At 34.5% G+C, this 17,223-nt stretch overlaps 1 protein-coding gene across 1 annotated transcript; it reads right to left on the bottom strand.

Moving 5' to 3' along the window:
- Positions 1-325: 325 nt before the first annotated feature.
- LOC123523213 (uncharacterized) lies at positions 326-16,289 on the bottom strand. Its single transcript, XM_053549240.1, has 7 exons — positions 16,016-16,289; positions 7,299-7,358; positions 6,245-6,541; positions 4,755-5,072; positions 4,383-4,456; positions 3,248-3,492; positions 326-2,709 (listed from the first exon to the last, which is right to left on the bottom strand). The coding sequence occupies exons 1-7, from the start codon at positions 16,071-16,073 to the stop codon at positions 2,382-2,384; spliced, it is 1,380 nt and encodes a 459-aa protein (XP_053405215.1). The 5' UTR covers positions 16,074-16,289; the 3' UTR covers positions 326-2,381.
- Between the last annotated feature and the right edge of the window lie 934 nt (positions 16,290-17,223).

Here is a 17,223-nt window from a genome sequence, read left to right as displayed (position 1 = left end):
TACTGTCTTAAATTATAATTTAACTAAGAATCTTTAATGCTGAACACGTTAAATTACAATGACATTTGATAAGTTTGAGAATCGACTCAAGGTAAAGGTCATTGAAACTAAATATAAATCGACAGTTTCCGCCCAATTAATACAATTTGGAATTCCCCTATCTGACCAATTCTGTTCTAGCTTGGTATAAGGAAAAATAAGAGGACCAAACTTGAACCTAGCTTGGACCTATTTTGATCGTGTTTGATGCTGCTTGGTTCAGGGCGCTGTTATTAAATATTAAAATAGAATTAGCAATTGTAAAAATATGATAATATATCAAAACTAATTTTGACGATTTTGCGTCACTTTATTGTCAAAATAGCAAAGTCGAATCTACGATCCATTAGCGAGCACTGGATACTAATTATGACAGGAGAACGTAGAGCATTTGCGTCACAACTATAGATAGTATAAAAAGGTTATTATAATAGTAGTTTGATGTTTGCTTGGCCGGACCACACGAGGCGTGCAGAGTGTGATCCGATCTGGCAAAGTCCACGAGAGCCTAATACAAAATGCCAGAACTAGCTACTGTTATAAAGACCGTTTTATTATATACCTCCACCTTCTTTTGTTGTTTTGATATCGAACGAAGTCCCCAATGTTTATCGATATGAAAACAGAACTGAGTGTAGTTTTGGTGTGCACTGTTTATAGAACTGTGTCAGATCATGCATATTAAATAAAAGTAGTCCAGCAACATACAATACAAAAGTTATGGTATGGTTTTTTCTGCCTGTTCATTTTACTTGTGAAATACATGTCGTACTTTTGACAGAATTTATAACGGTATAAAATAAGACCTTATTGCATTAATGCCATACCATAACGTTCCCTGTCATCACGTTTTCCTGTTGTCACTGGATATCTTACAAGTAGGCTAACGGATATCTACAGAATCTTCCCTGTCATCACGATTTCCTGTAGTCACTGCAAATCTTACCAGTAGACTAACTGGTCTCTACAAAATCCGGTTACAAAATTAAAGGGTCAAATGACGTCATAATTGTTCATCAAACCTGGTTACAAAGTTAAGAGATGACAGAAAAAGGAGTTGACTAACTAACGCAATCTTGTTTGTTCATGTCTATTGCAACCGGCAACAAAATCAAGAGAGATGACATGATAATGGTATTTAAGAACTGCCTTTCATGGTATCCTCCATTTGTTCTTTCTGACGCGATGGAAGTGGAAAGCGCAAACGCCAACTGTGATACGGTTGGACGTCAAACATACAACATGTATCCAACAGTCGGATCATGATCTGCCTGCTTGAATAGAACGTATTATATAAAATGGGAACATTGCCATGTCTCAAAATCGCACGCATGTTGTTTCTGATGATAATTCTATAAGACTGTTCTTAAAGATTTTACAAATATTCTAAAGAATGTTTAAGCAAAATATAAAGACTATTTTAAAAAAAAACTAACATTGATCAATATAAGTAAAGTAAATGCGGACACTGAAAGGTATATATGCCTACACACGTATATATTCAAATGCACGTTTAAAATTAAAGATACAAAACATACACAAAACAAATATTGATAAACATTAGTAAAGTAAAAGTGGACATGCACATACATATATTTTTTCCAATTTTTCAAAACAAAGTTAAAGAAAATAAAACAACAAACATGATTAAACATGAGCTGCGTACATTCTGTCCTAAAACACTTAACAAATGATATCTTTAAAGATCAAAGGATATTGTTGAAGAAATCGGAAGTCTGATGTAGATACTGACTTTCGCTAGAATATTTTAAATATCAGACAAAGATTTAATTCTTTCCTTAGATGTGTAATGCCGTTACTGCTATTTAATTTCATCTTTTTTTCAGGATATATATGTATTTTTGTGACTCAGGTAGTAAACTCGTAAAATGAATACAAATATATGACTGCATCAATTTATAGGTATTGAAATTGCAATATATTATTAACAGCATATTGTATTGACTTCATCATGTAACAGGAACAGAAATGATAGAAACACTGAATCCAAGTAAGGGATGACATTTTTGGTAACCATACGGCAGTAACTTATATTATTAATCATATGTATAAGAATATGGTTCTGAAGTCTGTTAATGTGTAACACTCATCACGTCAAATTAATACCAGATTAAGCGGAACTCTATTTTACAGTACTGTTAAATGGGATTCAAGTCAGAATGTTGCTGTACAAGCATTTGAACGTAGTTTGGCGAATTAAAAAAACAAACCAACGCAATTTGATTTAGATATAAAGATACATCTTGTCCTTATGGCAAAATGCTGAAAATAAAAGCATGTGTTTTTGTTGAAGACAACTGTAGACAATATCGTCATATAAATCATTTTGCATTTGCATACACAGCAAACGCTTGCTTATTTGTGTTGGTTCCATGGTCACTTTTGTTCACTGGTCTGTCCTTTTTACCTGGAACATGTTCTCCCCGATAATCCCCACATTGGTTAGCACCTAGTTGCTCATACATCTCTCCTGCTACGTTATCAGTTACATACATGTTTAATCTTGCATATGCATTTGCTGGGATTTCAATATTACGATCTTCACCATTGCTGTTGTTCCCTTGTCCTTTAGCTTGTTTCTTTAATTGTTCTTTGGAGGGTGTACGACCCTGTTCGGTTTCTTGCATATTAACTTGTTTTGTATCGTTCCTTTAAAAACATAGTGATGATGAGCAATGAGTAGTAAATCTCTACGACCAAGTTACAGTGTGGTATGGAAAAATAAGATTTCAAAAACACTGTGAGAAAGACGTTGAAATTTCAGAAATAAAATGTTATGTTTCAAAGCAGAAAATATACAGAAGGAAAACATACAATTACTAACTACATTGTTTATTTGTTACGCACGCACGCAGATAGGCACGCACGAATTACGTTCGCACGCAGGCACGCACATACATACATACATACATTGTTGTATGATTTATCAAAATGGTGTAGTATCTATATAAAGTAAGTCTTACTAGAGCGGCCATTTGCATTATATTTTGTGCGCAACATTTTATATGTTTATGTAAACTGATACATGTAAATGGATGAGACTCAAATAAAATAAATATAAATATAATACATACATACATACATGTATGATGTGATTTTTTACTTTGTACTAGCAGAAGTATTATTTATTTACATGAGAGATTTTTGCTTAGCCAGTTTAGAACAACATTGCCTTAAAGGTACATACCTGTTCCGATTTCGAGAGTCATTAACGACATCATACATCTCTTGATATTCTTCTACTGTATCTGTATTAAGTTGCTGATACATCTCACCAGCCAGCTTATCATTTATATACATATTTAACCTTTCATATGCATTGACAGAAACATCGAGGTTACCCTCCTCGTTCTCGGGATTGTTCTGTTGACCTTGACCTTGCTCCGATGGTTCCGGATCATGCCTTTCAATATCTGTTTTTAACCGGCGTCTGCATGACATAAGGAAAGAAAACAAAGATTATCTGATGAACATTTAGCATGTTTATATTATCTTTAGAGTACTATTGTATTGAAACATGTAAATATAAATTCTGTTAACATAACTTCTATTACATTCAAAAATCTGCACACCAATAGGGGTGGTAATATTTCTTAGGGCTTGCTGTATGTCTTAAACTTCGTAGATATAGAGCAAAGGCAATATAGAACACCAAATTCATGAAGAAGAAATATTTACATTCGCTATTCATTTTGTGTGTAAAGAAAAACGAGTTCTTTTTCGTATAAACAACGTTGGCGTAATAATATCAAGCACGGCCCTTCGCTCGAGATTGCCCGCACAATCTGACGTCATTCACAAAAACATGTACATAACGCCGTAGATGGAACAAATCTTTCAAAATTTGACGCCAGAATTTCAAAATGAGCATTGAATTATAGCTTCAATTTATTTTTCTGACGGTAAAGATCAAAGCTGAATCGGCACGACTGTATGACTTTTCACTTGATTTAACGAACTGTTGTTTTTCTCTTAAAATGTAGGCGGGTCTTATTTCTATTTAACTGTTAGATCGACATTGATTTTCTGATAATCACTGAAAGCAAACCACTAATCGATGGTAGCAAGCTACCGTAAGAATGTCAATAATTATAACAAATGAATTATATTTTTGTGCGTTTATACGGGTATAACCACGTTGTGACTTCTTGCAAATCATCCAAGAATCGCTAGCGCGATTCATTGATTTGCAAATCGTCCCAATGTGACTTAATCCCGTATATACGCACAAAAATAACATTTAATTCTTAAATGAAGTGCAAGTTTATCATGTTCCGCTTTTAAAAGAAATATCAAGTCGTTATACATCAAGATACTTTCCTTTTCACAAAAACTAGAAGTAGCACCGCAGCTGCTAGAATCAGTAAAAGTCCAACCACAGCTAGAACCACAATTACTGGAAAAAATGTGAAATTCGAAATCTTACATTATCGAAGAATTATACACAATATATTGTCCAGTCAAGATATACATTCGGCAATAAATTATTATAAAATCTACACTTGGTCTTATTCTGTACACAGTTTTCACTTTGTCAGAAGTTTTCATCCCTACACCAATGTTTTTAAACACATATTTTAAATAATTATTACATACATATTGGTATGTCTGAAATATTTCTTTTTGTTACAGTCTTGATTTTAGGAATACCTGTAATTTTTAATTTTTCGATGGATCGAGTCAATTTGACCTACTTTGTGTAAGAGTTGTTATGTTGCCTGTTGTTGTATCTGCCGTTGTTACTGACGTTGTTATGTTGCCTGTTGTTGGATCTGCCGTTGTTACTGACGTTGTTATGTTGTCTTTTGAGGAGGCTTCTGTTGTTGTATCTGGCTTTGTTATGTTGTCTTTTGGGGAGGCTTCTGTTGTTGTATCTGGCGTTGTTACTGACATTGTTATGTTGTCTTTTGAGATTGTTGTTGTTATTGCTCTTGAAGTAACTGACGCTGTTGTGTCAGTAACAAGTGTTGTAGGATGCATACACGTTATATTAAACAGCTTTCCAAATGGGACTGAAATACAGTCACTGTTTTACAGGACAGAAAATATAGATCATGTGAAACAGAGACTTGGAAATTATTTTTATTGACATTACATTGTAGAGCATAAATTCACTTCTGCAGAGAAAAAACATCCGATTTAGAGAAATGATGGACAGCAATCTATCTGTTTGGACATTTCTTATTTTCAGGAATATTAAGGACAGAATAAAGTAAATATAAAAAGCTATAAAAGCACTGCATAAAGGGCGATAACTGAGGAATATTACTAATTTGTAGATCGGAAAATAGATTATTTAGAAACTCATTATTATTAAGAAATCTATTAGAATAAGCAAAAAGCTATATTTTATCAGGTATTATTTCGTGTATCAATGCTCTGCATCGGACACGTTGAGGAACGAGCTGTCTATTCAAAGATATTTTTCCATTCTAACACGTTCGAATTACACGAGGAAGGGGTACTTATCTGGAATCCTTTTTTAGGTAAATCGGATTAGCCAAAAGTAGGTCATTTTGCGAAACGTGTTTTAATCGACAAGACAATACACGATAAAATCCTTCTTTGTTTATATAAAAGAAAATTTTAAAAGTGTTGGAATATTCCACAAAACCACGAAAAGAAGTCCCCACATGAATAAAATGACTGCATTTTTAAGGTTCACCATGGATGGGAATAACCATACCATTAAACAACAGAATAACAACTGATTAAACCGTGAGTGTACCAAAACTATTTTTTTCACAACATAACAACAACTTCCTATACTCTTTCATCAAAATTGAAACATGAAAAACAATTTCAGAATATTTGTTTGCATGCGTTCTGTATTACGTCTGGCTGTCGATAGACATTGTAACACTTAGCATTCATTAACAAATTCGATACCAATGATGGTTTTGAATTGTCCAGAAGTCATTCCCAATTTTAAGTTTCCATTTATTTCAGAGTTCTGTTTACAATCTAATTTTGAAGCTGCCAATGCCAAAAAATATTCAATTGTTATATATGTGTATGAACGCTGATATTATTTAGGAGGATGCTACAGTACTCAATCATCTTTCTGCTCACTACCTAATGATGAAAACAATGTTAACTATGTAATTTTATGAACTGTTAAATCACTTTTATCTTTTAATACTTGATTGTTCTGTGTTTTATATAATATTGTAAGATTGCATACCTGACACTCCTGCACAGAATCTCACCGTATAATTTTTATCAGTGGAAAAGTATAGCGTCGTTTCACCCTGTAGATATGTGATGCCATTATCAATGGTTTCATGAAGCACAATATTGTTGATCTGAAACTTTACGCCATTTCCTCCATGCACACTCAACGCAAGTTTAGCGCCAGGTTGGAATGGTGATATGATACATTCACAAAATGACTGCTGAAACTTTGGAACACTCGCTGTATCAATTAAGACCCAACGTTTCACTGAAACCGAATGATCGGTACAAATGTTCACAATATAATCTGAAAAAAAAATGCATACTCGTTATAGGTTTCATTATACGCGTTCTAGTGAAACCTTAATATTTTGTCTGAAATTTATTAATTGCAATTAGAAATTTCATTTCTAAAAAGTATTTTTAATTGCACTGAACACACACACACGCACTTTATATGTGCACACGCAAATATGTATGCGTTCTTATATAGGGTTGAGCACGGGAATATATACGTACATTTGTCAGTACACGTGCACTTGTAAAATTACACGTGGACGTTTATAATTGCCCTGTGCTCTGGAAAATTTATAGGTGCATATATATAAGCGTACGCTTATACATACATACCTTATAAAATATAGGTGCACGTATACGTGTACTTTTCATACGTGCACCCGCAAATATGAAGATGATGTACACTCACATATATGCTTACAAGTATAAATTTACGAGTGTACCGAGCAAAAATATATACGTCTGCGGATAATTTTATAAGCCCACGGGTAATTATATACACACGTATATTTTTGCGTGCACGTCCATATATGCGTGCGCCTACAAATACTTAGGCAGACATATAAGAATGTATACATGCATGCATTTATTTACTTGTGCAAGCATGCATTTATACGTGAACGTAAATTTTGAAACGTGCACGAACACAAAAACACACAGTATCAAGGTAAGATAACAAGACAAAACATATATGATGTCAAACCTGTAAACGGATATGAATTCCAATATTTATTTTCTACTCTTTGCACAAAAATAAATTACTTTACCTTGGTATAATTCTGGGTATACTTGTGCATCTAGGCAAAATTGGTCTTGGCTGCGTGATCCTGGAAAAAAGATAAAAACTATATTTTTTTCTTGATATTTTATATAAATTTCACCTCATGGTACGTGAATTAAAAAAACTTTATTCAATTATAACATAATTTACAACGTTTGTAATTAGGCATTAGATGTTTTAGATTTAAAAAAAAATCACTTCTGGCACATAAACTAAAATACTTCATTCCGTTACAACATAATTTAAAATTTGAATAGTTTGCTCTAACCTCTCAGGGACTGAAACCTGACTTAAGGTGCAGGATTCTTTCATGTGCAAAAACCAGCTACTTAGGCTACTTCAATGGCACACTTATGAATATTTTCGAAAGAAAAGCAAAATGCTATTCGACACAAATATAAATAAAGATCACATTTGTGAAATATCTACTTTGTAACTTAAGAATCGGCGCTATTATCACAAAAATTCTTCTGTAACGAGCAGTCAAAATAGTTTGGAATCCTAAAAAATGCCAATTTCTCAACTCTTCTAATGATCAGACAAGTGTATTACAGTCACGAATATTACTTATACTTGAATAAAATGTTCCTTTTGGGGAAAGGATTGGCAAACAATCATCGGGAATGGGGTTGCGCGTCGGGAACGGAGTTCCTCATATACATTATGTAGTCAAATAGTCCTTTTTTAATCCCAATAGCTTTTACAAAGTCAGTGTAAACCTAACCAGAGATTCGGTACCCGTGGTAACATGTTTTCCTTGAGTGTAAATTTCTCTGCATGAATCTAGATGTTTTTATCACAGCGGAGAACATACGCCTCACCCGAGGATCGAACTCATGGACGTTCGATACGTAGATCTGCACTCTCCCTATTATTGCTGTTACATATACGCGCGACCTGTGTAGAAACAGTTCAGCAGAAAGACATCATGATTTTTGCCTCAGAAAAAGTGCCCAGCAATGCAGAAAACACTCATTTAACCATGAAATATTAGATTTGTGCAAATGCAGTCATGCATTTGGTCAAATTAGTCCAGAATTACTGCAAGCTAATTGCCTCATAATTACGCAATTCAATTTGATAACAGCTCTGTTTAAAATGTAGAAATTATGCATGTTTTCCTCATGACGATATTGGCATTATAACATAACATTTCTGAGGTCCGCTTTAATTCAATCATATTATATTCGCAGACATACAATTAGCATACATAAATACATCAATGTAAATGTACGAAAGGCTTAGGCCTGAAGTTATTACAACATTATCGGGGGCCCTGCCGTGAACAAGCATACTGTTTTGTGAGCTTATGGTCTACAGCCCATTTAAAATATAAAAATGAAATAACAGGAGCAATAACACTTTATTAATATGAGCACCAAGCAGTACTTAAGTATGTTCTAGTTACATAATGTTAATTGTCACCTGTTTTCACAAGCCTTGTTCACTGATGATTATATAGTAGCTACTGGATCACTGGCTGTTACAAATTTATATCCTCTGACATTGCCAGGTCCAGCAAAATGAACCAATCAGAACCCTGCATTAATCCAGGGAATCAGGCAGGAATTTACTATTCCTGGAAGCAAAACAGCCATATTACAACATCTTCCATAAAATATAGACACTATTTACAATAATTAGTTACTCTTATGAAAGGTTATGGTAACTAAAAATTCGTAGTGGACAGGAATTTGAATCTTACCGCCTGGAAAACTTAAAGGTCAAACAGGTGAATGATATTACACAAAAATACACACAAAAAAAAAAAAAAAAAAAAAAAAAAAAAAAAAAAAAAAAAACCAGACAGTATAAAAGTGAAATTTACATATTTCTAAGACAAAATGAAACTTATGCATCCTTTACATGCAGTAGGTAGTCACTTTTAAGCAGTCTCTGATATAAAATTAGGATTTAAATGCAGAAATCAAGGGAGACAAATCCGTGAGAACAATGATAGAATGCCAGGATTAGATTGGAGATATTAAAATGTGAATTTCTACAAAAAGGTAATATTTTATATAAATATATTGTATTCTATAGTTATTAATGTTCTATAATCTCAGGTCGGATTTCCTGGCAGAGGTAAGGGTGTTTTCAATGTTTATTTCTAATAAGGTCTGAATGTAATTAGTGTTCAAGTATTGTAGATTATGGATTTTTTCTAGTTAAACTGTTAATTATTTCCACTCTAAATGTTTTTCTTTGAAGAATGATAGGGGTTGTCTGGAAGCATTTAAGAAAGTCCGAGAAACCCTACTTCCCTTACACTCTCCCCAACTCAAAAGAAATTTAAACGTACACCAAATTTTATTTATTTGCCACCTGTTTATTGTTATTCTGAACTCTGCTGTTTCAGGATCCTGAGTGGTACTGAACTGATCTTTTGTAGATAAATGGAATTACCAAGTTCTGTTGAAATGAGCACCGATGCCAGCTGTCTGTCATGATTCTTAGTGATAAAGTTAACAAGAACTTTGTAGTTCAGGAAGCGACGTTTTGCTGATTCAGTTTGCTGATGTACAGGCGCTGATCCAGGGAGAAGAAGCAAATTGTATTTGTCATAGATTAATTCTTAACTGGTTATTGGCATACCATCAGTACCTTCATCTAGTTTCATTACGGCTGCCACAAAGTTCAACCGTCTGGTTTTAGAGTCTTTAGATTCCCAGTCCACTGGTGGCCATCTGAGAGTGGCTTTAGTAATTGATAAGTTTAACAGAATCTGAAACTTTTGGCCAGTCCCTGGGTACAGGACAAGTTAGTGGCATAACCCCCTTACAATTTCAGTTGTTCAGTTGCCTGTACAGCTAGTTTTGAAACTACCTGGCGGGGATTACTTTTATTTACACTGTCCCGTGTCTTTTGAACATGGTGGGGGTGAAAGTGAGATTGGGTGCGCACGACAAACCGGTTTAAGCTCCCCAGTGGTGTTTTTGCCACTGACCAGTCGAAGGCGGTGCCCCACTATGTTTCTTTATTTGTTCGTTTTGTCCTCATATGTTTGCTTTTTATGCGCGCGCGTGTGCACATCTGAGAGCTGTGAGTTTCGTTTTGGGGAGGCTGCGTTTCTGGAACAAGGCTTTCCCTAATTGATATTTTCCTTGTTTTTTTTACTGCTGTTTCCGATTTCAAATTCAGTGACACACAAGTGCTTGACAAACCCTGGCTTGATTCATAATATTCTGCACGATAAATTCATGTAGCATTCTAGTACAGTTCTGGATCACTACCATAAATGTCAGCCATGTTAGTGGGAGACTGATTAAGAAGAGATATAAATGGATCACCATCATGTTTAAAAGACATCTATGTTCACTTTCACTTTTACTTAGGTAAATAATATCTTCAGATGGCTGACTCATTTCAGGATTTGAAGAAGAATACTAGTTGACTGATCAATTTGCTGACTGAGACGGACTGATTAAAGGTGATCAAAGTGGCATCGTTGGATTTGTTAAGGGTCTTGGCACATGGAATTGTATCTTGTATTGGTGTTCCTATAGCTTGGAGCCATCCTGCTTCCCACTGAGGTAAAGATTTCGTTGCATCTATAAGACTTGGAATAATTGTTCTTACTGCAAAGCCTTGCCTGACTAGCTGAAGCACTATCCATTGGTGTAGGTTATACATGTCTGACATAATCATAAGTACGAAGTGACAAATAGAACCCATTTCCTTCAGAGAAAAAAGTCATCTGGCAACTCCAAGCTGACACTTGGGTGTTTGGTATTAACGTTTCTTGAGATTATTATGCGACCAAGAGTAACCTGGTTGCCACATGTCCAACACTGATGAGCCATATCTGCAAATATTGTTTAATAAGGTTGTCATATACACTCTGAATTGTTTATATATGAATTACAGCGCCTTCTTTCAGCTAAGCGTCATCAATAGAAGATAACATGTTAACTAACAACTGTCGATGCTGTCAAATATCTCAAAGCTATTGTTTAAGTCAAAGTGCACAAGTTAGCTTAGCATTTTTAAATTTCTGCTATATGATTCCAGTATAAACCTTGAGAAAGTTTCCAATAGCACAAATTGGCTGGCCAGACCTATTTTGCTATATACCCACAGACACACACAGTACTGTGATATTCATTATCATGTACAGCAATTTCAATATAACTTCCTTAGACCTGTCAGTTGTATACTGAATTAATGATGTGATACTAATAAAATCTGTAAAGCAATGTATTACTTAATGTCTGCATTATTCAAAACATTGAACTGTATCATGAAGTTATTGTATATATGTATCAACTGATAAATATTTTTGTCTGGTGCTCCTAATTCATAACATCAAACTGAATGTTTAACTATTTGTCGAATTATAACAGCACAGTACTTGTTTATTTAGTTTTCTTGCATTTCACTCATCCATCTGGGTAAGGTATTCCATTTGTCTACAAGAAATACTTTTCCATTTGACTTGCTGACTGTTTCCTACATATGATGTGCCATCAATTTTCTGCATGATAAGACAGGGACCTTTCCGTTTAGGATTAAGCTTTGAACATGTTTTTCACGGTTTTCCTAGCTATCTGATGTGCTAAGACGCGGTTGTTTTGTAGTAGCTGAACATAGTCGCCGACTGTGTAGGGATCCTGATTTTTGGGTAACCCTATCACTGCTGTCACGGGTAAGTTAATTTCCCTACCTAAAGTCAACATGTTTGGGCTTTTCCTGGTACTTGAATCGGTAGAAGCGCGATAAGCCATCATTACTTCGGGCAAATTCTTATCCAAATGTATCTGACTTTTACCGCAGTACATGCAAATTATATCGCAAATGCATCTCATCATCCTTTCACTTACACCATTGCTTTTCGGTTTGTTCCACAATCAGAAAGTAAAATCATTGGTGTATCAAATCTCATAACAAAATAGTTCAAGAGGGCTTCAGCAACTGTTTTTGCTTCTTGATCAGGGATAGGCGCTGCTTCACACAATTTTGTTAAACAGTCATTAATAACAAGAACATAACGATTTCCATTTTCCGTGAGTGGCAAACAGAACAAAATGTCTATTGAAACCAGTTCCATGGGTGTTCCTACAGGATTCTGACCAAGAGGGACTCGGATAGCTTTATTTTGTTTCCGAGATGAACACAAGTTACAATTCTTGATATAATGTTTTATGGTTTCGTTCATTCCTGGCCTGTAAAAGGTTTGTCTTATTCTGCTTAACATTTTCTCAGAACTAAGGTGTGCTGCTGAAGGAATGTCATGAAAATAGTGCAGGAGATCATTTCGAAGGGGTTTTGGAACAATAAATTGTAACGTTACATTGTCGTCTTCTATCCATTTACGCCAAAGGGTTCGTTTATTAATACACATGTAAACCTGCTTTTTTTCTTGCCGCTCACGCGGGTTGAGTTAAGTGAATTTGCCCATTGGTCTTTTATATAGTCAACTTTATTTCTTATACTACGAATATTGGTGAAGTATAGATAAACAGTTTTCATGACTATACATAGGACCGGGTTTGTGTTTGACGTCACCTGCCAAAAGTTGTACATTTTTACATTATGTATACTAAAAAGTTAATATCGGTATTTGGGTAATCGATCGATACTGATTTACTGTATATCTCACATGCACACGGACAAACTGCTAACCCTAAGGTACTTATGTTGTTAAACATAAGAGAAGGATTTCCCAAGGATTAGATACCAATGATATCGAAGAAAGTATTATACACATCTCTTACTACATTGATTAACAGTCAACAAAATATAGGACTGCATACACAAAACTACAGCGGTTGACAGAAAAGAAATTTAAAATAACTCAGTTTGATAATAAAAAGGACTCACACTGTTCGCACTCACACTTCAGTGAAATACTCTTGTGATCTTACACATATCTCTTAATTTTAGTACGTTTTACAGACTACAAAATATAAGACTGCACACACAAATCTATTACAACTATGTATAGTTGTTGACATTTTCTATAAAACTATATCTGCTAAATGAAATAAATCATAGTATTTGTACACAACTAATAAAGTATCAACTCCTAACAGAAAAAAAATCCGGCATTTTCATAAGCATCTTTCGTAAAAGTGAAAAAAATTGTATTGCTATCTCTTATGTGTGCTTAACACATTCCATCATTCAAGCAAAGAAATAAGGTAATTGATAAAAGGCCGCGTAAGTTTTACGTTGGTTTACTACCTCTGAGGTACACTGTACCATTTGGTACATACAGTGATACAATACAGGTATTTCATTGTCTCCAGTTGTGTTCAAATCATGGTTCCATTCTTCTAGAAATAATTTAGGCAATTATATCCGTTGAAATAATACAGTTATAAGTATTATCCCCCGTACAGAGTTGTCGTTTTTCAACTTCCGCTTTTAAAATAGAAAAAGTAGAAACTTCACAAGTTGCGCAACACGACAAAAACGAAAATGTTGCAGGCTCGGTTTGATTGAGCCTGTTCATGGACGGTAGTGGAAATGCATGCTACCGTCCACGCCCTCTAGACCCGGGTTGAGCAGAACTCAACATTTACACATGCTAAAAGTACAAAAAGCAATTTAGAGACATCCGCAGATGTATTCAAACGGCGGTGCACATAAAACCTTCAATGATACACGGGTTGTGGCGTGTAATTCCATGAAAAGCGGCGTTTGGTTCCCAGATAAAGTAATGGGTTTGCCCCAAACGAGAAAACAATGGGCAGAACTAAACAAACTGGAATTTAGAAAGGGGATCTGAGGTTATGGAGCCTACATATCACAGGAACTGTCAAAAGACAAAATTAAAAAGCAGGCACCAAATCCAAGGGGTGATTATACAATACCCAAGTCTATGAAAGCGGGAGGATTGGAACCATCCAGGCCGAAATGGTCATGCTGAAAAACTAAACAGTACCAATAACACGACATAAAAGTCGTGCTGAACGATCTGAGAAGATCGAAATATAACAGCCCTGATTGAATGTACGGGGAAGCGTTTTACGGCCGCCACACGGCACAGTGTTCAAGAATCGTAAATAAACATTTACATTTAACTTAAAACAGAAAATCCTTCAAATCAAACGACCATATATGATTAAATTATCGTTTTGAAGACATAAAGTATATCTTATTTTGATATGCTTGTTTCTTATGCTAAAATGACGTCACGTTAACGGGCGATGAGGTCAATGATATTGTTGGAACCAAAAAGAGCGCTAGTATATTTTATCTTCTGTTTTAGATAAAGGGCATATTAGAATCGAAATAATGTATATCAAAATCGTGTTTTACTTAAATTGTTTTATACGCCGCCAGAATAATTCTCTCGGACTACGCCCTCGTGAAATTATTCCGCGGACATATACCCTCTTTTTCGTATATTAATAACGTTGAACACGATTTTCCTAATTCAATCACTAAGTTAAGTATTAAATACTGTGAAATCATTTAATTTCTTGGGCATGGGCTAAATGGTAATTTCACGGGGAGTTCAATAGAAGGATTTCTATTTTTGAAGACAAAACGAACGGGAGTTCTATTTGTTCAATAGGATCTAATTTCGTGGATTCATGCAACCACGAAATCAGTCCCCCACGAATATTAGTGATCACAGCATTGTTGTAATTTTTTGTAGGGCTGAAAGTCGAATTGCACTAGTAGTAAATGCGCAATCCAGTTGACATTAGGAATACTCTTAAAATGGGTTGCGCGACGTCCGGTCTGATGCTGCGCGTAAAAAGGACTACATTTACTATTTTTATGTAGGTGGAGATATATTTTAGCTCAGTATGACACTACTATAAATGTTCTCGAAAAAGGCAAAATGTTATTCGAAAAAATATGATAAAACATAATACGTGTGAAATATCAGTTTTGTAATTTATGATTCAGCCAACTCTGGTGACACGAAGCGTTAAAGTATGAAATTTACAAACATGTCAGTTTCTGACCTGATGTGTGTTATTTGGGGACATCTGATATTCTAATGATAAACCAACTGTAATATGGTAGCGAATATCAAATTTATTTGCTTCTAATCATGCTTATTGAGATATAATTGTCAAAAAACGTCATAAATGGGGTTGGGCCCCGAGAATGGAGTTGTCCGTACACATTATAATGTCAAGCTATCATACCGCGTACGTGACTGCAAAACCAGTTTGCGCCTACATAAGTACTAATATATATATCAAAAGAATAACGTTTGGTATTGATATTTATTTATCTGTATCAAATGCTTGCCCGAGGTTGCCTGTATATAGCTGGAGTTGCTAGGTACCATAATGCTGTTGTAAACATTTATGTGAATAAATTCAAATTTTAAAAGTATCATGAACGGACATGTCACAAATTAGCATCCAAACTCAATTTTTGATGTTAATTTTGAAGTTTAAATAGTTGACATTGACGTTTGTCCAAGATATTTAAGCTACAAATCTGTATCTGGAACGCAAGTCCGTGTCTTGATATTCTAAAGATTTTCAAATTACATTGCTGTATAATAGATTAATTTTTTTGTAACAAAGCGGTGGTCCACGAAACATCCGACCTCAAAATTTAGTGTTGATCTTCAATCTAGAAAAAATGAATGTTGCTGCGCCTCGTCGCCTTGTTATAGTGAACACTTGGAAAACAAAAACTTACAACGAGGAAATGATAATGTGCTTTGATTACAAATTTTAAATTTAAACAATAATAATTTACCTTATTTAGTTATATTTAAGGTTTTACCTGTTGTTATCCGCAGTTGGATATACAAGAAAAACACTATGTCCCAGCCCTTTTTCATAATTTGTCCTTTGAAGGAAGAAAAAGTATATGTCCATAAATGTATTCAGTATGCCCAGATATTAAACTGTCTGCACATGTTACAATCATCACTTCCTGTATTTTTTAACACAAGCATTCAGTCAATAGTTTATATCCTGTTTAATGATGTACATTGTTCTCGGACACTTGAAAAATATTGCCTTTTAATTGTCAGTATTTTTGCCCCTGATTTGGTTAAACTACGATCTTTTAAAAAACATTGCTGATATATTACCATATGCCAAACAGTCAAATTTTATTGAATGAATGCCTGTTGCCTGTTGTTACTGGAGAACGGTTTCCACCAACTGTTGTCAGATTCTTAATTATGATACCAGAGTTATTGCTCTTCAGACGCTAAGAAACTTCATTTTTTTGTTGATAAAGAGCCACATTTTTGCTTATTACCTTCAGTTGATATTTGATAATGTTATTGCTGCTGCTGCTGCTGCTGATTTAATTTTAATTATTAAGTAGATTCATTTAAACAATTCAGCTAATCTTAGAACGTAGACAAAAAAAAAAGAAAAAAGAAAATGATAGCAATGTCATACGATGAATTACAAATATATTTCTAATATGATATAAATAATACCCTGTGAAAGAAAAATGTCCATACTTTATGATTAAGCTTAATATTTACTTTTAAAAACAGGCACCTGTATATTTTGTTAGAGGGGTGTCTGTTCTCTGAAATTAACAAAATCGTTAAATGGCGGATTTTACACAAACTAAGATAAATCGGGGTGCTCGTCCAAAATCGTTGTGCATACCAACATAAAAAAGAACAGTCACATAAAAATGTTCCGATATTGAAAAGTTCACTTCTGCAGTTGTTAAAATGTACTAGTTTTACGGAAAAGTTAATATTTCTCAACATTCTGTTTTTTTTGGAGGGAGTGGTATGGAGTAGGCGTGCTAGAGGTGGCGTTGGGAATGAATATGCAAGAATCACATAATTATGATGTGATTACTTGTTGCAAAAGCTACTGAACTGTTCACACAACTAAGAATTGTAGTTTTTGACTCAGCGTACTTCACGGGTGCATCAGGGATAAAATAATAAAACTAGAGCTATGAAGATGTTTTGTGAAGATGTTTGTGAATATATTATTTTACTTCTCTGTTCT

This window comes from Mercenaria mercenaria, chromosome 8 (genome assembly GCF_021730395.1).
Source record: "Mercenaria mercenaria strain notata chromosome 8, MADL_Memer_1, whole genome shotgun sequence".
NCBI classification, from domain to species: Eukaryota; Metazoa; Mollusca; class Bivalvia; order Venerida; family Veneridae; genus Mercenaria; species Mercenaria mercenaria.
The sequence above is the reverse complement of the archived record's forward strand: the minus strand, read 5'-3'. Positions and strand labels throughout refer to the sequence as shown.